General features: G+C 44.1%; 1 protein-coding gene across 1 annotated transcript in view; it reads left to right on the top strand.

Annotated features, from left to right (window-relative positions):
- LOC126234839 (protein artichoke) overlaps nucleotides 1-24536 on the top strand; it is a 360491-nt gene that overhangs the window by 223109 nt on the left and 112846 nt on the right. The window contains exon 6 of the mRNA XM_049943581.1: nucleotides 6831-6999. Coding sequence (XP_049799538.1) covers nucleotides 6831-6999 — 169 coding nt within the window. The remainder of the gene's footprint in view (nucleotides 1-6830; nucleotides 7000-24536) is intronic.

The raw sequence follows: 24536 nt of genomic DNA, 5'->3' as shown, positions 1-24536 counted from the left end.
AGTCCGCGGAACGACGTTGGTAAATTCAAGGTAACTGAAGACCCACTCGACGATCACGAATCTTCTATGGGAAGTGCAACTTTCGATGCTCATCACAATGAAGATGATGTAACAAGACGATCAGTACGGGAGGATCCACCGGCGCCGCCATACAGGGGACCACTGGCAAGATCTAGATCCAGGGTCATTTAGTCGTCTCCAATGAGAATTTCTGAAACAGCAGATCGTTGTTTCCGCACGAAAGGGAGCAATGCGAGGAGCTATAGAGAACGCAGTGTGACATAGTAGTTAGCTTTGCTGATTGGCGTGCTGCAATCAGCTGGTTCAAACCTGACCACCACTTGTTTATCGTTTCTGGAATATATGTTCTTGAAATATCTAATGTCTGTAACGTTTATATGTTTTGGAATAGTCGATCTTTGTATAAATACCAGAATTCTGGAATATTCGATGGCTGTATAAGTAGATGTACTCTCCAGAATGAGATTTTCACTCTGCAGCGGAGTGTGCGCTGATATGAAACTTCCTGACAGATTAAAAGTGTGTGCCGGACCGAGACTCGAACTCGGGACCTTTGCCTTTTGCGGGCAAGTGCTCTACCACTGAGGTACCCAAGTACGACTGACGATCCGCCCTCACAGCTTCAATTCTGTCAGTACATCTCCTACCTTCCAAACTTTACAGAAGCTCCTCTGCGAACCTTGCAGAACTAGCACGCTCGCGAAAGGTAAAGGTCCCGAGTTCGAGTCTAGGTCCGGCACACAGTTTTAATCTGTCAGGAAGTTTCATAGCAGCGCACACTCCGCTGCAGAGTGAAAATCTCATTCTGGAAACATCCCTCAGACTGTGGCTAAGCCATGTCTCCGCAATATCCTTTCTTCCAGGAGTGCTAGTTCTGCAAGGTTCGCAGACCAGACTGTGGCTAAGCCATGTCTCCGCAATATCCTTTCTTCCAGGAGTGCTAGTTCTGCAAGGTTCGCAGAAGAGCTTCTGTGAAGTTTGGAAGGTAGGAGACGCGGTATTGGCAGAATTGAAGCTGTGACGGCGGGTCGTGAGTCCTGCTTGGGTAGCTCAGATGGTAGAGCACTTGCCCGCGAAAGGCAAAGGTCCCGAGTTCGAGTCTCGGTCCGGCACACAGTTTTAGCTGTACTCTCCTTCCAGAAATTGCCTACCGATCTGGCTGTAGTTAGGTCAGTAATATATGTTCTTTCAGTTCCAAGTGCTGTGCTTCAGTGACGACCCGCCCTTCAGATTTGGAATTGATCGTGGTTCCTGCTTGACATTGCTCCCGCCAAAATCTTTTTGCATTCAGCGTTTTCTTACGTGGACTAAGGGGATCACACCTTCACAAAAACGCACTCGTACCAATAACACCACCTGCTCCGCACTTCACTGTGGGCATTACACATGCTGGCAGACAACGTTCTCCATGCATTCGCCAAATCCAAACCTTTCCATTGGGTTGTGACACGGTACGGCGTGGTTCATCACTCAAAACCACTGGTTTCCAGACAACGACTCTCCAGTGGTGTCGCTCTTTACACCATCCCAAGTGCCACTTTGCATTGCCTACAGAAAAGCGTGACTTTTGGTGAGCTGTTCGATTATTGCACCCCATTCTTCTTGACTCCTGCGCTAGTTGCACTGCCGGTAGCTCTTTTAGCACTTTGGAACTCACGAGCACTTTACAACTTCTTCCACTGATTTCATGCCATTTCTTACAACCACCCTTCAGAATGCTCACAGCCGCTGTCCATCAATTTCTTCTACATCAACATATATACTCCGCTAACCACCAAGCGGTGTGTGGCGGAGGGCACAATTCGCGCCAAAGTCATATCCCCCCACTGTTCCACTCGCGGATCGCACGAGGGAAAAACGACTGTCTGAACGCCTCAGTACGAGCTCTTATTTCCCTTATCTTTGAATGCTGATCATTACGCGATTTGAAAGTTGGTGGTAATAATATATGCTCTACATCCTCGGTGAAGATTGGATTTCGGAATTTAGTGAGCAGCCCCTTCTGTTTAGCGCGTCGTCTATCTGCAAGTGTGACCCACTTCAAACTTTCTATGAGATTTGTAACGCTCTCGCGATGGCTAAATGTACCAGTCACGAATCTTGCCGCTCTTCTTTGGACCTTCTCAATTTTTTGAATCAGACCCAACAGGTAAGGGTCGCATACAGACGAACAATACTCTAAGACTGGACGAAGTAACGTATTGTAAGCTATTTCCTTTGTTGAAGGACTGCATCGCTTCAGGATTCTACCAATGAACCGCAATCTAGAGTTTGCCTTGCCTGTTACTTGTGTAATCTGATCATTCCATTTGAGATCATTTCGAATAGTCACACCCAGACACTTGACGGATGTTACCACTTCCAAAGATTGGGCATTTATTTTGTACTCGTACAAAATGGTTCAAATGGCTCTGAGCACTACTGGACTCAACTTCTGAGGTCATTAGTCCCCTAGAACTTAGAACTAGTTAAACCTAACTAACCTAAGGACATCACACACATCCTTGCCCGAGGCAGGATTCGAACCTGCGACCGTAGCAGTCGCGCGGTTCCGGACTGAGCGCCTAGAAGTACTCGCACATTAATGGGGATTTTCGCCTTGTTATACGCAGTAGGCTACACTTACTAATATTGAGAGATAACTGCCAGTCATTACACCACGCATTTATTTTCTGCAAATTATTATTGATTTGTTCACAACTTTCGTGTGATACTACTTTCCTGTAGACTACAGCATCATCGGCCGCTGTCAATCTAAGGCCGCTGTCAATACTATCAACCAGATCGTTTCTTGACGTCCGCCTGATCTTCGCGTTTAAACTTCACAGTCACATTACCAGCAGTGGACTTGGAAATCTTTAGAAGGTTCGACATGCCCCTGACTGATTTGTTTCTCCGGTAACATTTAACGACTATTCCACGTTCGACGCCAATGAGCCCTCCCGACAGACGCATTATGCCGCTACTGCTTCTCTACCGACAGCACAGTACTACTCGCCTCTTTTTATATTGGCAGGTACACACTTGTGACATGTACGAGTATAATGTCTTTTCTGGAGACTAGAAATCTACTCTGTGGGAATCAGCATGGTTTTCGAAAAAGACGATCGCGTGAAACCCAGCTCGCGCTATTCGTCCACGAGGCTCAGAGAGCCATAGACACGGATTCCCAGGTAGATGCCGTGTTTCTTCACTTCCGCAAGGCGTTAGATTCAGTTCCCCACAGTCGTTTAATGAACAAAGTAAGAGCATATGGACTGTCAGACCAATTGTATGATTGGATTGAAGAGTTCCTAGATAACAGAACCCAGGATGTCATTCTCCATGGAGAGAAGTCTTCCGAAGTAAGAGTGATTTCAGGTGTGCCGCAGGGGAGTGTCGTAGGATCGTTGCTATTCACAATATACATAAATGACCTTGTGGATGACATCGGAAGTTCACTGAGGCATTTTGCGGATGATGCTGTGGTATATCGAGAGGTTGTAACAATGGAAAATTGTACTGAAATGCAGGAGGATCTGCAGCGAATTGACGCATGGTGCAGGGAATGGCAATTGAATCTCAATGTAGACAAGTGTAATGTGCTGCGAATACATAGAAAGAAAGATCCTTTATCATTTAGCTACAATATAGCAGGTCAGCAACTGGAAGCAGTTAATTCCATAAATTATCTGGGAGTGCGCATTAGGAGTGATTTAAAATGGAATGATCATATAAAGTTGAACGTCGGTAAAGCAGATGCCAGACTGAGGTTCATTGGCAGAATCCTAAGGAAATGCAATCCGAAAAAAAAGAAGTAGGTTACAGTACGCTTGTTCGCCCACTGCTCGAATACTGCTCAGCAGTGTGGGATCCATACCAGATAGGGTTGATAGAAGAGATAGAGAAGATCCAACGGAGAGCAGCGCGCTTCGTCACAGGATCATTTAGTAATCGCGAAAGCGTTACGGAGATGACAGATAAACTCCAGTGGAAGACTCTGCAAGAGAGACGCTCAGTAGCTCGGTACGGGCTTTTGTTGAAGTTTCGAGAACATACCTTCACCGAGGAGTCAATCAGTATATTGCTCCCTCCTACGTATATCTCGCGAAGAGACCATGAGGATGAAATCAGAGAGATTAGAGCCCACACAGAGGCATACTGACAGTCCTTCTTTCCACGAACAATACGAGACTGGAATAGAAGGGATAACCGATAGAGGTACTCAACGTACCCTCCGCCACATACCGTCAGGTGGCTTGCGGAGTATGGATGTTGATGTAGATGTAGATGTAGATGCAAACCTTTTTCATCCTATCCGGTGGTTCCTGCTATTTCGGTGTTGTGCCGCGAGCCGTTCAGTCGTCTGATGTCCATCGCCCTGGGTAAGAGGGCTGTGCAGGAGGGCCCCGTCAACAACGTTAGGCGCTGCATCTTCCAACTTCTTCACCTAACCTCGTTGACAGGGCCCTCCTGCACGGCCGTCTTACCCATGGCGATGAACATCAGACGACTGAACAGCTCGCGGCACAACACCGAAATAGCAGGAGCCACGGAAGCAGACCATGGAAGAAAACAAGTTACACCAGGGCCATGGATATAGAAATCACCCTTTTGTTTTAGATCGTACAAAAATGATAATTTTATTGTGTATTTTAACCTTGACGTCTGTAGATTTTAATTAAGTATTTTTAGAGATAAAAGTAAATTACAAAAATCTACTTAATACAGTATGTGCATATATAATGTGACAAATGTACCAGACGCCACCTGTTGGTAATAGTTTTAGAACTGATATAAATGACGTGCATTCTGCCAACCAATTTTATGAGACGCAGCATGTGAAGGTTGCTGTGTGTGGACAGGTTACTCCTGTAACCGAAACTGCCGGTATGTTCTGGTACATTTGATGTTGCTCATATAGGATGAAAAGGGTTTGCATTTGTGAAATAGTAAATTAGTATCATTATCGTTTCAGACCTGAAGATGGTTCTAGAGGAACCGAAACCGGTCATGTGATAAACATTTTTGCAATGAAGACGGGTTATAACTAACATTGTAAAAAAGGTTTCCGTTAGAGGGCGCTGCTGCAGCGTATTTTTAACGTAGCGTGGCTCCTATGCGGATGTCCGGCCCCGGTAGCTGAGTGGTCAGCGTGACGGAATGTTAATCCTAAGGTCCCGGGTTCGATTCCCGGCTGGGTCGGAGATTTTCTCCACTCAGGGACTGGGTGTTGTGTTGTCCTAATCATCATCATTTCATCCCCATCGACGCGCAGGTCGCCGAAGTGGCGTCAACTCGAAAGACCTGCGCCAGGCGAACGGTCTACCCGCCGAGAGGCCCTAGCCACACGACATTTCATTTCATTTTCCTATGCGGATATATAAGCACGACATGTAGGAAAGGGATCTTCCTTTCCTCCATCTGCTCCTATTCCTCGAACATATCCGCATCCTCTACACCTCCCACCGCCTTGATCCCGCTCATCCCCTGGTTGCTCCTCTCCTCTCCCATCCCTGCCCCCTGCCACGCCTTTACTGTTGTGTCCCCCCTACCCTCCATCTCTACACCCTTCATCTCCTTTCCCATGGTGGCTTCCATCAACTCCCCCTCCCGGATGATGCCCTCTCTCCCTCCATTTATCCCTCCTATCAACTCTGATCCTCACTCCCCCTCCTTTCCTCTGTACTTTTCCCAGGCTCCCTCTTCCCCCTTCCATCCTCTTTTTTTCCCCACCTCCCCTCTCTCTGCCCCCTTCTCTCCCCCGAGTCCTTTTGCATTTCCCTCCTCTGCCTCCGCTCATTTCCTCTCGCGTCTGCCCTGCTCCTCTCCCCCTTTATGAGTCCCCTCCCTCCTTGTTCCCCCCCCCTTTTCGTTTTTTCCTTCCTCCCTCCTTGTTCTTCCCCCTCCTCCAGGTCCCCCCCCCCCATCTGCCTTTGGCTCGGGAATCTCATCTTTGTGCCGCCATTTTCGTGCAGTGTTTTACAGTGAGTGTTCCGTGTTGTGTTTTTTGGGAAGTGTTGCGAACGGCCATCATACTGTCGCTGGGTGTGCTTTCTATCTCTTGCGAACAGAAACCAGACTGTCGCAATGTTTTTTAATTGTGTGTGTACTATGTTACTTGTCTGATTCCTGTGTCTTTTATAAACATTGCCAACTCCTTTTGCTTTCTGTTTTAACTTTCCGCATTTTTCCGCCATTTTACACTTTAAGTCACCGTTTTATCGCCTGTTTTTCTTGTCTCTTTTCTTCTTCCGTAGGCTGTAGAGCAGCGTAATAAGCTGCTGCCAGCCCGTCTCCTTCGGGGGGAATTGAAAACCAATAAAGAAAAAAAAAAATAAAGGGATCAACGCGGCACTAATCTCTTTCCGCCGCGCGTGCGGTAAATGCGGAAACGTGAACTATGGCGACGTTATTAGCAAATGCATCCAAGCGGAACCAACGTGCTGTTTTTCTTTCCTTGGCTTCTAAAGGACAAACACCAGAAGATATCCATCGGAGAACGAAGAATGTGCTTGGGGCAGCATGTCTGACGATAATCACCGTTTGTGGACTTGTGCGTCAAGTTTCGTGCTGGTTACGATTCGACCCCTTATCGCAAATGTCGTAACGCAGGAGCTAGACCAACTCCAGTAGGAGACACTTTGGCACCCGCCCTATAGCCCTGATCCCTCGCCCTGCGATTTTCACGCCTTTACTCCCTTAGGTCTGGATACTTCTGATCAGATAGTGCACGCTTTACTTCTCTACTGCGTTACATATCTGGATAAATTTGTGTACGATACTTAAGTTGTAAGACTGAGAAGCTGAGACGTTGTTTGGGCCGCCAGACTGGGCGAGGCGACGTTCGTGGACCTGCCGTCGCTGCGCGAGCTGCGGCTGGCCGACAACCGCATCGAGGAGGTGCAGCGCGGGGCGTTCCACCGAGTACCCGCTCTGAGGGTGCTCGACCTCAGCCGCAACCTGCTGCGCCGCATCCACCCGGAGGCCTTCCTGCAGGTACGGCGCGCCCGCAGAGCACTGCGTCAGGCCTATAGTCTGTCTGTAAACTCAAGAGCGAGCAGCGCTTTTGGTGGGGGAAGTGCCCTTTCCCGGAAGAACCCTGCCACTGGCCTACAGGGGCATCCAAAATCTGTTGCCCGTTACCTGTCTAGAGGTGTAGATCAGCGTGCAGCGTTATACGTCGTTTCTGTTCGTATCATTTTAGTTGCCAGTGTCAGTGAAGGAATACTAATAATCTTGATAGGAAACTGATCGTTATAGATAGTTTCTAAATCACGTAAAACCTTTGATGCTTATGGAACACAAACTCTCTGTCTCGGTCACTCCTCACCTGATTCTGAGACATATTGCTTGAAATTTGTGCGCAATAGCTATTCTAAACACTGCTGAAATTTTCTTCGAAACATGTATGTGGATTCTGGAATTCAAAAAGCTTGACATTCGAGATGCGTTCACGTATTAATTTTTATTTTTTGATAAGAACTTTATTTGTTAATCTACAGCAATGTTATGCTCTCCAAAATATTCCCCATTACATACTATACACTTGTGCCAGTGCTTTTTCCAATTTCCGAAATTCTTTAGGAACTGTTTCTTCGGGGTAGTTTATAGGTCTCTTAACTGTGCATTTTTAATCTCATCCATGCTTGTAAAACCGCTGTCCTTTAAGGCCTGCTTTGAAATGTTTATACCACTTTATGCCCTTGGATCACTTATAACAGGCTCACCAAAAGCAATATTTAACATTTCTAAAAATTTCATACACTTCATTCCATCCCTATAACAAAATTTAATACAGATTCTCTAATCTATTTTTATACAAAACAAATAATCGTTGATGCTACCAAAACACATGTAACCTTTTTGACAGCTGACAACAGAGTAAATACCCAATATGCATAACATCGTACACATACTTTTGAGACATGTTTACGAAAACAGTGACAAAAAGTAGTGCAAATCGGACTAATACAACATGCAAAATTATAAATTTCTTCTTACTTTTCAAACACTCCTCGTGTTGCAAAAATTGTTAAGTTTCAATGCAGTCCTTCAAAGAAAACATCTACCTTTCAGTGGAAACACAAAGTAAGAACAAGCCTTAAATTCTACAGATTGATTGCATTATATGGGGTTCGTTTTACGAATAGCAATAGAGGAACATACAATACATTCACTTGAACAGGCATTCGCTTCTATGTTTGTAGTATAATCCTGACTTCCATTCTTATCTTAATATTATTTACTCTACAATATTGTGTTTCGGAAGAAGGTATCGTTTTTTGTATTCCTTATGGTCTTAATACATTTGTCTAAAAATGAACGCAGCCGGGACGTATCTGTACACGGCGTCGCCACAGATTTAAATCGCGCGCCGCGGCAGGGCCGGCGCTGCGTTGTCAAACCGCCTGTAGAAGCGCCTTCTGACGTAGCTGGGTTGGTAGAGTGGGGACTAGCTAGTTCGCTCTTCAGTTTACAGACACACTATAGTTTACACGACGACACTAGGTTCCACGCAACTGCGCTACCGGCCACTGCGCATGCGCGCCGCGCGTTTGCCCAACTCGTTGGTGAAACTACACTACTGGCCATTAAAATTCCTACACCAAGAAGAAATGCAGATGATAAACGGCTATTCATTGGACAAACACATTATACTACAACTGACATGTGATTACATTTTCACGCAATTCGGGTGCATAGATCCTAAGAAATCAGTACCCAGAACGACCACCTCTGGCCGTAATAACGGCCTCGATATGCCTGCGCATTGAGTCAAACAGAGCTTGGATGGTGTGTACAGGTACAGCTGCCCGTTCGGCTTCAACACGATACCACAGTTCATCAAGAGTAGTGACTGGCGTATTGTGACCAGCCAGTTTCTCGGCCAGACATTTTCAGTTGGTGAGAGATCTGGAGAATGTGCTGGCCAGGGTAGCAGTCGAACATTTTCTGTATCCAGAAAGGCCCGTACAGGACCTGCAACATGGGGTCGAGCATTGTCCTGCTGAAATGTAGGGTTTCGCAGGGATCCAATGTAGGGTAGAGCCACGGGTCGTAACACATCTGAAATCTAACGTCCACTGTTCAAAGTGCCGTCAGTGCGAACAAGAGGTGACCGAGGCGTGTAACCGATGGCGCCCCATACCATCACGCAGGGTGATACGCCAGTATGGCGATGACGAATACACGCTTCCAATGTGCGTTCACCGCGATGTCGCCAAACACGGATGCGACCATCATGATGCTGTAAACAGAATCTGGATTCATCTGAAAAAATGACGTTTTGCCACTCGTACACCCAGGTTCGTCGCTGAGTACACCATCGCAGGCGCTCATGTCTGTTCAAATGTTCAAATGAGTCGGAAAATTTGTAGGACTTAAATGCTAAGGTCATCAGTCCCTAAGCTTACACACTACTTTACCTAAATTATCCTAAGAACAAACACACTCATCCTTGTCCGAGGGAGGACTCGAACCTTCGCCGGGATCAGCCGCACAGTGCATCATGACTGCAGCGCCTGTCTGTGATGCAGCGTTAAGGGTAACCGCAGCCGTGATCTCCGAGCTGATAGTCCGTGCTGCTGCAAACGTCGTCGAACTGTTCGTGCAGATGGTTGTTGTCTTGCAGACGTCCCCATCTGTTGACTCCGGGATCGAGACGTGGCTGCACGATCCGTTATAGCCATGTGGATAAGATGCCTGTCATATCGACTGCTAGTGATACGAGGCCGTTGGGATCCAGCACGGCGTTCCGTATTACCCTCCTGAACCCACCGATTCCATGTTCTGCTAACAGTCATTGGATCTCGACCAACGCGAGCAGCAATGTCGCGATACGATAAACCGCAATCGCGATAGGCTACAGTCCGACCTTTATCAAAGTCGGAAACGTGATGGTACGCATTTCTCCTCCTTACACGAGGCATCACAACAACGTTTCGCCAGGCAACGCCGGTCAACTGCTGTTTGTGTATGAGAAATCGGTTGGAAACGTTCCTCATGTCAGCACGTTGTAGGTGTCGCCGCCGGCACCAACCTTGTGTGAATGCTCTGAAAAGCTAATCATTTGCATATGACAGCATCTTCTTCCTGTCGGTTAAATTTCGCGTCTGTAGCATGTCACCTTCGTGGTGTAGCAATTTTAATGGCCAGTAGTTTAAACACTTTTAGCGTGTTCTAACTTTGGCGACACTAGTTGCACGAGTTTTGAGGTTATGTGAGTTCGTAGAGTGTAGACAAACTGAAATATGAAGTGGAGAACGAAGAATACCTCACATAGGTGTCTGTGGGATTTCAGTGATGCTGATTACAAAAATAAGCAACATATTGCTGCCATTGAGACCACCATGTGTGATTATAACATAGATGGTTTGACAATATCTGAGCTGTAGGGCAAAATTTATTGAGTTAGGAGCACATATACAACTGAATTAAGAAAAATATAAGCAAGTGTGATTCTAGCTGTGGCAATGCTCTCGTTTACAAGACTAAAATCCCATCGTTCAGTTGGCCAACTCTTTGTTAAGGAATATTGTTGACAGGAGGGAAGGCTATACAAATTCAAGAAGCTGCATTCTTTATTTAATATTCATCTATTTAAAACGTCGCTGCAGTGCTCCCCATTCACACATGTTAGAATTTTGAAATATTGCCACTGTACAGATCTATCTTCAAGCTTGCTTCGAATAATTATTGTTGCTAATGTTAATAATCATTACTGTTAATGTTAATAATTATTGCTGTTGATGAAAAAGCGTCATCACTAACTAAAACCGTATCTTATAGCATGCCCAGTGTTCTCGATTGTAACGCACGCAATATGATATGTAATTTCAGTTCTGGCGACAGTTCTTCACGCATTACAGTATCTTTATTCCTTATCGCATAATGAACTATATTTAGAAGAAGCATGACCAGTTCTGGTGACATTCTATCATAATTAAAAGATCTTCTTGGATCTTCCGTTATAAATTATTTCAGCAAGTATGCTGAGCAACCGAGCTGACGTCTTTTCTTCATCCAGTCACGAATCGAAGCACGTTTCTTATTTTTTTTCTTATGCAGCGATTCCACGCAACAAGCTTTAACTCCATCACAACTCGTGCGAAGTGCAGCTGCCAAAACTTTCATTTCAGACATGACTGAGGAACCCACAAAACGACGAAACTTAAGTGTATAGTGGTGTCTACAGCCAAATATGAAACCAGTTGCGTGCAAATCATTCCACGCAACGAGTGGCGCCACCCAATGTCGTCATGTAAACCAGGATTAGCGCCTGTGCCACGCTGGCGTCTCAGTGGAACCTACCATGGAATTTCCAGTACCTACAGTACAGTCTTCCAGTCATCTTCCATACGAAACCAACCACTTTTTAGGACTATCAAACGACATTTTTATTCATTTCATTTGTTCCTATACCTTTGCTTAATACAAGGTGTACATAAAGTCGGGGAACACTTTCAATTTATTGCACAAGAACTAAACATTGTACAGATGTCATAAATACAAGAGAAACTCTGAAAGGTTTTTTTTTATTTTTATTTTATTTTTTTTTTTTTTTTTTTTTGCAAACATTTGATGTGCCAACCATGAGTGGCCTGGCAGACGTCAATACGGTAATCGAATTCTTGCCATACCCATCCCAGCATGGTATCGTCGACAGTGGCAGTCGCTTCCCGTATTCTTTTCCGGAGCTCTGCTACATCACGTTTTAGAGGCGGTACATACACCAGATCTTTAATGTGTCAGCACAGAAAAAAGTCACACGGAGTGAGATGTGGTGATCGGGGAGGCCATTTCATGAAACACCTGACCCCTTCTGTAGCACGGCCGATTCATCGATGCGAAAGCTCCGTGTTCAGGTACCCACGAACTTCACAATGAAAATGGGATGGAGCCCCATCCTGCTGAAAGATGAACGGAGAGTCCGATTGCATCTGAGGCATCAGCCGTTGCTGCAACACTTGTTTTTGTCGAACTCCAACACACAGAAAGCTCGCTCCGCGCCTGAACTCGCCATGTTTGTGACTAGCGCAGACTATCGGCAAATTATCAAACTACGCTGTGGCGGTATACATGAAAAAAAAAAAAAACTTTCAGGGTTTCTCTTCAAAATGACATATGTCAGTACATTGTTCAGTTCTTGTGCAATAAATAATTGAAAGTGTTGCCAGACTTTATGTACACCCTGTATTTTAGAAATAGGTCATATATTTTTCAGTTTTTCATGTACTGAGTTGGTTAAGTTCGTAGCGTTTTTTTCATAAGTTTAATAAACACAGCAGACACTCGTAACAGAGACTTTAGTAATCAAAGACATATTATTTATTCGGGGATACGCCATACCTGGTGCCCCTGTTATTAATGATATATTCTCCTCACTATTTACAACAGTCTGCCAAGGCTGGAAAAACTTTTCGATTCCGTGACTGTAAAAATCACTTAGTTCTGAGACGAGCCGTATTCGGAGCGCATTTTCATCGAGAAAGGAAGTTCCTCGTAAGTTGTTCGATAGAGAGCGGAAAGGTGAAATTCCTGGGGCAAAAGATCAGATGAATAAAGTGCGTGCGGAATTTCTTCCCATCCAAATTCCTGTGTAGTGTTTTTCGTCAATTTAACAGAACGGGGGAGCGCTCTGTCGTGGAATAGCATCACTTTTCGCAGTCTTCCGGGTCGTTATTCTTGGACTACGTCTGCAAGATGTCTCATATGTTGACGATAAATTTCAGCATTGATGGTTACACCTCGGGTAAGTAATTTGGGTTACATCACACAGTCGCTCTTCCACCAGATGCATATTATTATCTCTTGTGGATCCACACAGGTCATTGTCGGAAGTTGGTGCTTTGTTTGGGGTCAATCATTCCTTTATTTTCCATGTGTTATCATAAAGACACCATTTCTCGTCGCCAGTAACGATACAGGATAGTAATGGTCAGTGTTGTTCACAAGCCAATTGATGACAATCAGGTAGAAATGCACAAGTGGCCATTTGCTGATTTTTGTGATTTTGGCTTAAAGGATGCTGTAACCATTCACCCGATTTTTGAACCTTCCCCACTGCATGCAAATGTCGCACGACGGTGGAATGATCACAGTTCATCACATTTATCAGTTCTAGAGTACCCTGACGTGTATAATTGTCGATTAATGGGTCTAAACGATCCTTATCAAACCCCTAAGGCCTTCCTGAATGTGGAGAGTCACTAATGTCAAAACGATTCTCCTTAAAACAATAAAACCATTTTTTCCCTGCTCTGTCCAGTGGCATTATCTCCATGCATGGCGCAAATGTTTCCGGATACCTCGGCTGCTATCGCCTCGCTACGGAACTCGAACAGAAGAATATGGAGAAAATGTTCCTATTTCTCCACTTGGCACGCCACTTTCTATCGACGACAGTTCCACTCACTATCTCCAAATGACAAAATAACAATATGTAAAATCGCATAGCAACAGTGAACTACAAATAAAAAATAACAATCGATAAATAAACCCATAGCAACCGGAATATCAACATGCAAAACAAAAACGCTACGAACATACGCAACAATCTACTATATTTTGAAGTCTGAAAATGATAAATCAGCACCCTGGAAAATTAATCCTTAAATTTCTTCCGTGCAGCCGTGCAAATTCGAGCTCTCCCTTTGTTATTACGACGAAATATCTTCTGGCCAACTTTGGAGTGAGGCAAGAGCCTGACAACAATTTTTTTCCTTACTGTTATTTCACTCTCACAAAAGAAGGAGAGAGCTGGCAGCAGCTAAGTGCCTGCCTTTCAGCCGTACAGCCAATGATTACGATAAGGCTGGATTTACAGTACAATAGGATGGCAAAAATGTGCGAATTTTATCGATTCAGTCGGATGTTGTCGATCTGGGTGACGGTTGTCTGATGGAGTTGGAATGATAATGATATTGATAGTTTTGGTATTTGAGCTGCTGTAGTTCAACTGGAAGTCGTTTTCCGTGGCTCCATTGCCATTTACGGGTAACAGTCGAATTGAATTGTGGGATGGAGAAGGAAGTGAGATGTGGTTTCGGAGCTGGTATGAGAGTGTCGATGGGGGAAGTGATTCATCCAAGTACGTACTGCAAGGGTTGGCCTTGTGAAATAGGACTGCGCCATGATTTTTGAGAGGGGCGAGGGGTAAATGCGGTAGAATATGTATGTTGTGCAGTATGGGATAAGATTTGAATTAGTCAACGGGAACTAGACAGGATCAAGTGTAGTGGGACTGGTTCTGAGAGGATGAGGTTGTGACATTAAGATGTATTATGTGAAGAGATGCCGTTCCAATTCGTTGGAGTATACTGTGGCGGTCAAACGGGCGGATGATTTGCACAATTGTGACTGCGAATCGAATTATATCTCTGGTAGCGAGTGTAGTGATACATCAGCAGGGCCGATGGGTACTGTTAATTCAGGATTGATGGGATAACGCTTTGTATTTAAAAGAGTAGACTGGATAAGTTAGGTTGCAGGTGTTACACGTGTGTGAAGGTTGTAGAATTGAACATTGGTTCAGGAGACAAAATTGACTTTACAGTGAGGAAATGTGGGCTTGTTCTTACAGTGTTGGGTGACTTGGTAATTGTATGTTAGGCATCTGGAGCATCATTGTGATTGGGGTTGTAATCTGGAAGACTGATTTACGGAAGACGTCGAAGAGAAATCATTGGACTCGCCAAATTTTAAACCAATGATCTTATGCAGATGTGTGGATGACACATTCACCGAACGTAGTGACACAATGCAAAACCCGTGTCCGACCATCCTGATTTAGGTTTTCCTTGATTTCGATAATCGCTTCAGGCAAATTCTGGGATGGTTCCTTTCAAAGAGTACGGCCGATTTCCTTCCCCATTCTTCCCTAATCCGAACTTTTGCTCGTTCCTAATGACCTTGTTGTCGACGGAACGTTAAAGACTAATCTCTTCCAAGACACATTCGTGTTATTGTCTCACGAGAAGGGTAAATTGCATTGGTTTTTGGAGCATTTATAGTCTATCTTATAGAAGTATTCAACTCCCATTGAAATAGAAAACGATGTCTGCCGCCAGTTTCTGGACATTATCGTTCGTGAAATTGATGGTACAGTCGGACATTAAGCCAGCATTTGCCACCGCATTTCATAAACCAAAGATGTCGTGACACCTAAAGCGCATGCTTCGAACAATGTCTCAGATAAGGATTCTACGCAGGATGAATTCGAACAGTTGAAAAGGATAATCGAAACGAGTGGATATACCCAGCAACAGATGTGCAAGGTGTTTCACTTAAGCAAGGATGCAGGTACACGACTAGAAAACTGAGACTGATACTTTAAATTCAACGGCGAACTTAGTCCAAATATTAAATCTACAAGGACAGAACTTCCTATGGAGCCAAAAAGTTAAATATTTGGCCATGACTATCGAGAGACAACTTTTATTTCATAATCATGTACAAAACCCCTGGCACGAGGCCTCAGGGATGGGAAAAATGTTTCTCATATTTGTAAGTACGAAGCTTCCAGCCCACACCAAAGTGCGATTGTATCGAGCTACTGTACAGTCAAAAGAATTATACAGCAAAGTCTCTTGGTGTCTGGCTAGGGAAACGCAAAGGAAGAAAATACGAATAGCACAGAACAAGTGTCTCAGATGGAGCCTGACAGTAACCAGTCGTGTCACAGTAAGGGATCTGCTGACAGAGAGTACTTGGGAACAACAGAAAATTTGATAAAGAAGCGGACAACTACAGTACACGAACGACTTGACCAAATTAGAAACATACTAGACCCGCTCAGTACCTCGGGGTTACCGAATGAGTATCAAGCCACAGATACAAATATCTCGTTTCCTCGTACAACAAGATTAAATAAAACAGACATCATAAATTAGTGGATAAAGAAACTACATTGGAACAGACTTACGAACCTCCTTGGAGCTCGAAAGTCCACTTCAAGAGAGTGATAATAAAGAACATTAAAAGCCTCTTATTATCACGGAAGGTGATGGAACGTCCAGCAACGCGAAATAAGTGTCGTCAGTCTTTTGGCTCACTCCGAGGTTGCCCAGAAGAAAAGCATTTGGGACGGAAATGAAACAAAAAATCATCTAATTTTAAACTGACGTGTCAGACATAAGACATTGTTTAACTGTGTAAGTAGTACATTACTTGTGAAATCACCAGTACATAGGTACATTTTAGGAAAATTGCCCTGAAAGGAGTTGAAAATTGGTAAATATGGTATGACCGGAAAAGAAAAACCCCAAATTTGTGTGTGATACCAAATAGAAACATTCTATTAATAAAGTCACGTGAGAATGACATGTGGAACATAAATTGTAGTATGTAATGTGCTAAAGTAGTTTTGTATTTCTCGTTAAGGCAGGCCTTGGGTGAAATCTGAGCCAGTTAGATCAGAGATTAATCGGAAAATTTGCACTTCAAATACATTTGATACGTAAGTTAGTGGCGGCTTGTAACCATACATTCGCAATTATCTCACAAACCCAGGCTTACTGGAACGTTTTGACTTCTCATATCGTACACTTTCACGTATGTCAATTAGCACTATTCATTATGATATGCCTATTATACAAATTTTTCTGTTGGGTGCATCTGGTGTCCCTCTCAGGTTGGTGCTCCAAGTAACCGCTTGGGTAGCTTGGACCAGCCAGGCCCTGTTAATGTTAGTTCAGCCTTTGGTGTTACAAAATATTAGTACTCAGAAGCCATGGTAAGCATTAAATCGGAATTATTTCCAACTCATCACGCTTGTGCCCCGCTGGGCGCTGCTACAGCTTCGGCTTCGACCACGACATCCGAAGACCTAACGATGGAATCTTCATGAGGTCGTATGACCGCCCGTTACTAGTTCCCTTTACCTCCTATTTCTGTCTGCGCAAGCTTTATGCAAAGGCAGTCCTCTTACCCTTGGGGCTGGTCGATGCTTTTTCCGACACTTGATTTAACGGCTTTGAGTACGTAGGGGACACCGAAGCGGAATTGACTACCGGGGCACAACAATCTCGGTCGTCTAATTTCGTCTAGGAGGCGCTAGGGTGCCCTCAGACTGACAAGTGTTTAACAAATCAATGTCTGTTAAGGTTTAGTAAGATTGCAACTGTCGTCGCGCGTGAGTTGTGCAGTCTGCCTATAAGAGTGAGCGAATTCGCTGTTCTATTATAACTGCCCTGATCATTTTTAACAAGGTAAGTCTGTCATATTCTTTTCTTCACAATCAACGTTTAGTCCACCTAAATCAGCACGTTCTTAAATATCTTTGTATACAATACAGTTGAAAAAAATTGTTTATGGTGGTTACTGAATATTTTCTCAATGATACACGTTTGGGGCTGAATGTTCCAATCATATAGTCCGTTCCAGCCCCTATCGCCTTTTATTCTTTATTTGAAGAATTACAGACGTGTTCAAATTATTACAGTAAATGATTATTTTTGATACTCTTAAGTTTTCTGGTGTAAAAATAAAAGAGAAAAGTGTAATAATTGGTTTGTTTTAATGGCTTGACTGATGACAAGTAATGTCCCTACCAAGCAACTCACAGATCACTGAATTTTTATCATTTGGTAATATTTGTAATTTTCCCTCCAAATTGAGTTGGTGTTAGTAGTCTGTGTACATGCTTTGAAACTGTGTTCACAGTAATGTTTTATGTTTCTGTGGCGTACTTCAGCTTGTTATTTATTTCAGTAGACCTAACTTCTTGCTACTTTAACAACACATTATATAGCTTGTGAACTTGCATGGTTTTAGCTGTAGGAACAAGTCGTGGAGTTTCCAAAGAAAGTGAGGTTATGGAGAAGACAAAAGACGTTTCACCTCGGAAAGTTTCGGCTGTGGTAGCGCTTCTTGATGAAAATCGTTATACACAGCAAAAAATTGCTGACAGAATGAGAATATCACAGGAAACTGTCAGCAGAATCAAACTTTCAATGCAGAAAGGTAGTGAATACAAGCCAAACAGGAAAGGAAAACGTGAATGTAAAAGAAAAATCAGTCCTAGAACAATGAGAAGACTTACAAACATGGTGACAACGAACCGTAAACTTACTTCTACATGCATGAGCCGTCGCCTGAAATGTTTCTGTGTTGAAGTATCACCAGTGACAGTGAGGAAGAGATTGCTTGAATGTGGTTTAAAGGTATGCCGACCAAGAAAAAAACAGAAAATCACACCTACCATGAAACCCAAAAGATTGCAGTGGGCTAAACAACTTCAGGAGTGAACAAGTGAAGACTGGGCTAAGGTATGTGCAATGATATGTTAAATTAAATGGGTCTGATCTCTAAAGTTAGGAGTTTTGGCTTGAAATTGTGATGTTTTATTGATACTGAAGAAACGTACATTTGAATTTTGGGACTGTTGAGGTCTCCTAAGCTACTCTTCCCAACTTTTCTAACTTCCAAGTTTGTGCACATGCTTTAGGTATGCTTCGGTGATGAATCTGTTTTCACTGTGATGGAAGAAAGCAGCCAGTATGTTCGTCGCAGACCTGGAGAACTGTTCAAAGCTGAGTGTGTGTAGCAATGTGTGAACCATCCAACTTCCGTTATGGTCTGGAGTGTGATGTCCTTGAAAGATCCTCACAGATTACACATTGTTGAACGGACAATCAAGCAAGAACAATATAAAGAAATCCTTGAAAAGGAACTTTTCACCCAAATAAATGAGTGGTTTCCTAATAAATATGCCACTTTAATGCATGATGGAGCACCTTGCCAGAAAACCAAAAGTGTTTCCAAGTACTTGGAAGAAAAGCAACTGAAAGTATTGCCCTGGCCAAGGAAAGGGCCTAATATGAACCCAATTGAAAATTTATGAGCTATTGTGAACCAGAGGCTAAGGAAGTTTAAAATAACCATGATCTCATGTAGAAACAAGAGGAAAGCTGGTACCATGACAATAATATTAAAATGTCATGTGAAAAATTAATAAAAACTATGCCAAAGAGGATAAAAATGTTGATTAAGAACAAAGGCATGCATACAAATTATTGAATGTACAAATATAATCTGTATGTGAATGTAAATATGTAACAAATGTAAAGTTTTGGAAAAAATGTCTTTAGTCTAATAATTTGAACACGTCTGCATGGTTTGCGTTTCTCGTTTGCAGATGGTACGTCATTATGTACGGAAAAAGAAGAGACAAAACTGGTCCACGGAAAACATGGAACAAGCTGCTGAATCGGTAATTAATAAAACGATGAACCATGAAAAAGCATGGAAACAATTTGTCATGCCTTTGGCTACTTTAAAACGATACGTAAAAACACAAAAGACACTCCCCTTTCAACAGCTGACAAAACATGCAGAAAATCGGTGTGTTTTCAATAAGGAGCAAGAGCTAGAACTTGTCAAATATCTTAAGGATCTACAAAAGCGACGTCTTGGTATGACAAAGAAAGAACTGCGCCGATTAGCGTATCAACTCGAACAACGAAACGGGTGGCTGCACCCATTCCACAATGAAACGAAACTGGCTGCAGAAACTGGGTCCTTGGATTTCTGGCTCCTCATCCTGACTTAAATTTCAGGAAGAAGTGCAAGCAGTGGGCTTATAACTCGTCTGCTGACGTAGATATTAAGAACGTGGAAACCCGGTTTACTTGTAAGGATGCGTCATCGAAGAAAGTAAAAGAAAATAACGTAGTCCGTTTTGTTCCGTGCACGGGGCAGCACGCACTTGAACATAGTAATTTAGTTTATTGATATAACGAACGAAATATATTAATTTGTTTTAACTTCATTTGCAAATTTTATTACAAAAATGCCTGAATAAACAGTTCCTAATGTCTCTAATTATTTTTTTATTCACTGAGACCTCCAAAACGTTAGGCGGGCCCTTCTGCTCCCTTCTTAAAGCCATAATCATGCAGCGAACTGCAACAACAGCCGCCCGTGTTAACGTGGGAGAAACCGAGAGGCGAAACCAGAAGCTCGAATTGACACGTATGAACAACGAGAAGAAACATCAACGCTCCTTCTGAGTCCCGCCGAGTACAATTCCGTACCCGGAATTGCCTGTCAGGATCACTCGCCGGGTGCGTTGCAGACTGCTCTTACCTTAACCGATGAGCCTCTGATGGTCGGGTTGAGGTTTCCTGTGACACAGCTGTATCAGGGCTGTTGGGTTCCTCTCGTGTGAACTCATAACCCAACGGTCTTCTAGGTTAAGAAATAATGAGTAAGGCATTTAAGAAAGCTTTCCACGCTCCGGCAAGGAAGAAGTAACAACAGTCAGTTCCGCCCTCAATAACGCCGTACAGGCGACAGTTGTTAGTATTATTTATACCAAATTACGGCAATTAATCCTTCCTTGTGCTGACGCACGAAATGAGACGAGTACACTTCGAATAATTCCGCGATGCTCTCGGAAATCCGTCACGTGGGAATGGCCGGAGAAGTGCGACGGTTGTTTTTTAAGTAAGGGCCGTTCGCGCGTATAGTCCCATAGTTCGCACGGACGCCGCAACAAGCCACCGCGCCACTTGCCGGCATCCTTCCCGTTCACACTGATGCAAGTTGCAGCTCTGTAGCTGACGTGTACGCATCGCTGTGCTACTTTATAATGTTTACGATTATTGAATCGCCCACCGCGTGTGAGATACGGTCAGTGATACGTTTTTTGACCGCGAGAAGCCTATCAGCTGCAGAAATTCATCGTCAGTTAACAGAAGTTTATGGCCTGAATGCAATGAGTGAAGGTAAAGTGCGTCAATGGGTTAGAGAGTTTAAAAATGGCCGTCAAAACATCCATGACGAAGAACGCTCAGGCCAGCCCTCTGTGATCACTGATGATTTGGTGGCTGCAGTCGAAACAAAGATTCGTGAGGACAGAAGATTCACAATTTCCACTCTTTCTTTGGAATTTCCACAAGTTTCAAGATCGATTTTGTACAAAATTGTGTCTGAAAACCTAAACTTTAAGAAACTGTGTTCTCGGTGGGTACCCAGACTCCTCACAGAGGACCACAAAGGGAAGAGATTTGCCACTTCATTGGACTTTTACAAGGAAGAAGGGGATGACATGTTGAGTCAAATTGTCACTGGAGATGAAACATGGGTATCCCATATCACTCCCGAAAGCAAGCGACAATCGATGGAATGGCGACACACAACCTCACCCGTCAAGGTCAAAGCCAAACAGACGCTGTCAAAGTGCAAGATTATGGCAACTGTGTTCTGGGACCGGCGCGGTGTTTTGCTAGTGGACTTTATGCCACGAGGAACGACAATCAACTCAGATGCCTACTGTGCAACTCTAAAGAAGCTCCGCAGAGCAATTCAAAACAAAAGGCGCGGCATGCTGACAAAAGGAGTTTTGCTCCTGCACGATAACGCTAGGCCTCACACCTCTCAAAAGACTCGGGATTTGATTGATTCTTTTGGCTGGGAAGTTTTGGAACACGCACCATACAGCCCCAACCTCGCTCCTAGCGATTTTCACCTTTTCCGGTACCTGAAACACCATCTTGGCGGGCAGCGCTTCAATGACGACGATGAAGTGAAAGCGGCCGTGAACTCCTGGCTGTCGGAGCAGGCGGCTGAATTCTTTGAAGAGGGAATTAAAAACTTAGTTGTATGGTATGATAAGTGCTTAAATAAACAAGGCAACTATGTAGAAAAATAGGTAAAAGTGTGTAGAATCAGAAAACAAAAGTTTTTTTACAAAGGTATTTGTATCTTTTTTTAAAAATAAAAACGGCCCTTACTTAAAAAACAACCCTCGTATTTACAATAATCACCTCGCAGATTTGCAGACAAGTGCTGGCACGTCTGATTTCTCCTGCATATCAAAAGAGATAGAAGAGAATAGAAGCTTTCGAAATGTGGTGCTACAGAAGAATGCTGAAGATAAGGTGGGTAGATCACATAACTAATGAGGAGGTATTGAATAGGATTGGGGAGAAGAGAAGTTTGTGGCACAACTTGACTAGAAGAAGGGATCGGTTGGTAGGACATGTTCTGAGGCATCAAGGGATCACAAATTTAGCATTGGAGGGCAGCATGGAGGGTAAAAATCGTAGAGGGAGACCAAGAGATGAATACACTAAGCAGATTCAGAAGGATGTAGGTTGCAGTAGGTACTGGGAGATGAAGCAGCTTGCACAGGATAGAGTAGCATGGAGAGCTGCATCAAACCAGTCTCAGGACTGAAGACCACAACAACAACAACAACATCAAAAGTTACCAGACATGCCAGCACTTGTCTCCAAATCAGCAAAGTGATTATTGTAAATACTTCTCCGGCCATTCCCGTGTGGTTGTTCACGACTGTTGTACTTTCCAAGTCGAAAATTGGTTAAGGAAATAAAATATGTGTTTCCATTTATAATTATGAAGTTGTTTTACAAATAAGAGACAGAAGAATCACTTAACATAAAAATAAAGACCAAATGAAAAATAACGTTAAAATGCTTTTTAATGTTTTTTTTTAAAGTGTCAGGATTGATCATTTGACTCTCGTGGTCATACGGTCAGTAATGAGTTGTTATATTTTCTACTACATTTGAGGGAGGAGATGAGGAGAAAATGTCCGAAGAAGTGGATTACAAACTACAGGGTACTCCACCAAGGTAGTGCTTGGCCGCATACAACTGCATTATACAGGAAGTATGTACTAAAAGCGCGAGATAAAAATCAAGCTGAAGGGGCAAAGATTTTATATTGAGGAGGAGATTAAAGTGGAATTGCAGAGAATACTAAACATGCTAACAAAGAAACACTTCCAGGACACATTTAAAAAGTGGAAGGAACATTGCTACCACTCTACCCGCTTCCAAGATGACAAACTTGAAGGTGATGGTGCAGAATAAGGCTTAGGTAAGACATAATAACTTTAATTAATTATTAATATATTTAAGGCACTTTTAGGTAAGTGTGTTAAAGCACCCATTTTCATGACATGCGGGGGGGAGGGGGGGTCCACAGAACCCAGATAGTATTCTTCCGGTGAATTAACGACGAGGGTCAGTGCTATATCCGCGAGTCGCCGGATACCGGTGCACATGTCAGAGAACAGCCGAGAAACGATGACAACGTAAGGCTGAGAGACCTCCTGCAGTCGGTACTCAAACCCATTCCAGAGTCGAGCAACAGGCAGAAGAGTGGTGGACCCGACACAACAAAAGCAAGGCAATAACAGTTCAGGCTACAACGAAGTGCTCCAACTTTCGACACAACGCACACGAACAATCGTGGACTATATACAGGTCGAGCACACAATTAAAACCACATCGGTTGATGACACTGTATAACGGCACCGAACACAACACAAACACAGCACACTTCATAATGAGTAAAAACCTGGGAGGATCTGCCAGGGGAGGAGGATAAGGGAGAAGGCAAAAGGAGGTGGGAAGGAGGGGACAGAAAGGGGGATGAGGTGGGGGCGCGACGAAGGAGGGCTGGGGAGGAAAGGTACAGGAGAGAAAACAGCCGAGGAAGGGGTCAAGGGCTCAGGGGGAAGGAGGGAAATCCGCTCTGGGACAATGAGGTGAGAGGAAAAAAGGGGGCCCTGGGGAGGGGGGGAACAAGGCTAGGCTATAGTTGGTAGGAAGGGTAGATGTCACAGCAAAGTTCAACATCTGGGAGGGGGAGGTGCTGGAAATTGCCCTGATGAAGGAGATGGTTCAAATGGCTCTGAGCACTATAGGACTTAACTGCTGAGGTCATCAGTCCCCTAGAACTTAGAACTACTTAAACCTAACTAACCTAAGAACATCACACACATCCATGCCCGAGGCAGGATTCGAACCTGCGACCATAGCGGTCGTGCGGTTCCAGCCTGAAGCGCCTAGAACCGCTTGGCCACACCGGCCGGCTTGAAGGAGATGGAAAGTGTGGAGGTGGAGAGAGGGAGAGATACAGTGATAGTGGTGCGGCAATGGGCAGAGGGTGGAGAGGATGGAGGAAACCAGGTGGTGGGTGGCAATCAAGCATATGGACAGTGTAAAGGATGCAGAAATGTTGGAGAAAAAGGAAGAGCTGGAGGATGGAGATGAGGTCATACAGGAATCATGTCGGGGAAGGAAGGTGGATACGGAAGGCAAGGTGGAGTGCATGGTGTTTCAGGATTTGGAGAGCCTTATAAAAGTGGGGGGGAGGGGGCAGAGTTCCAGGCAACGCTGGTTTAACAGAGGATAGGGCGGTTGAGGGATTTGTAGGTGTGGAGGATGGTGCAAGGATGCAATCCCCATGTCCAGCCAGACAGGAGTTTCAGGAGTTGGAGGCAGGAATAGGCTTTCTGCTGGACGGTAAGAAGATGAGGGGTAGAGGTGAGGTGACAGTCGAGTATATAAGGGTAGGGGAGTGAGCTGGATGGGACGACCGTAAATGGCGAGGTAGAAATCATGGAGACGGAAGGAGCAGGGGGTGTGACCTATGATGATTGCCTGGGTATTGGAGGGATTGATATGAAGGAGCCATTGGTTACACCAAGTGGTGAACTGATCAAGGTGGGTTTGGAGGGTGCACTGCGACCGTTGAAGAGTAGGATAGAGAGCCAGAAA

This window comes from Schistocerca nitens, chromosome 2, assembly GCF_023898315.1.
Source record: "Schistocerca nitens isolate TAMUIC-IGC-003100 chromosome 2, iqSchNite1.1, whole genome shotgun sequence".
In the NCBI taxonomy this organism is placed as follows: domain Eukaryota; kingdom Metazoa; phylum Arthropoda; class Insecta; order Orthoptera; family Acrididae; genus Schistocerca; species Schistocerca nitens.
Note: the sequence above shows the minus strand (reverse complement) of the source record. Positions and strands in the feature narration are given on the sequence as shown.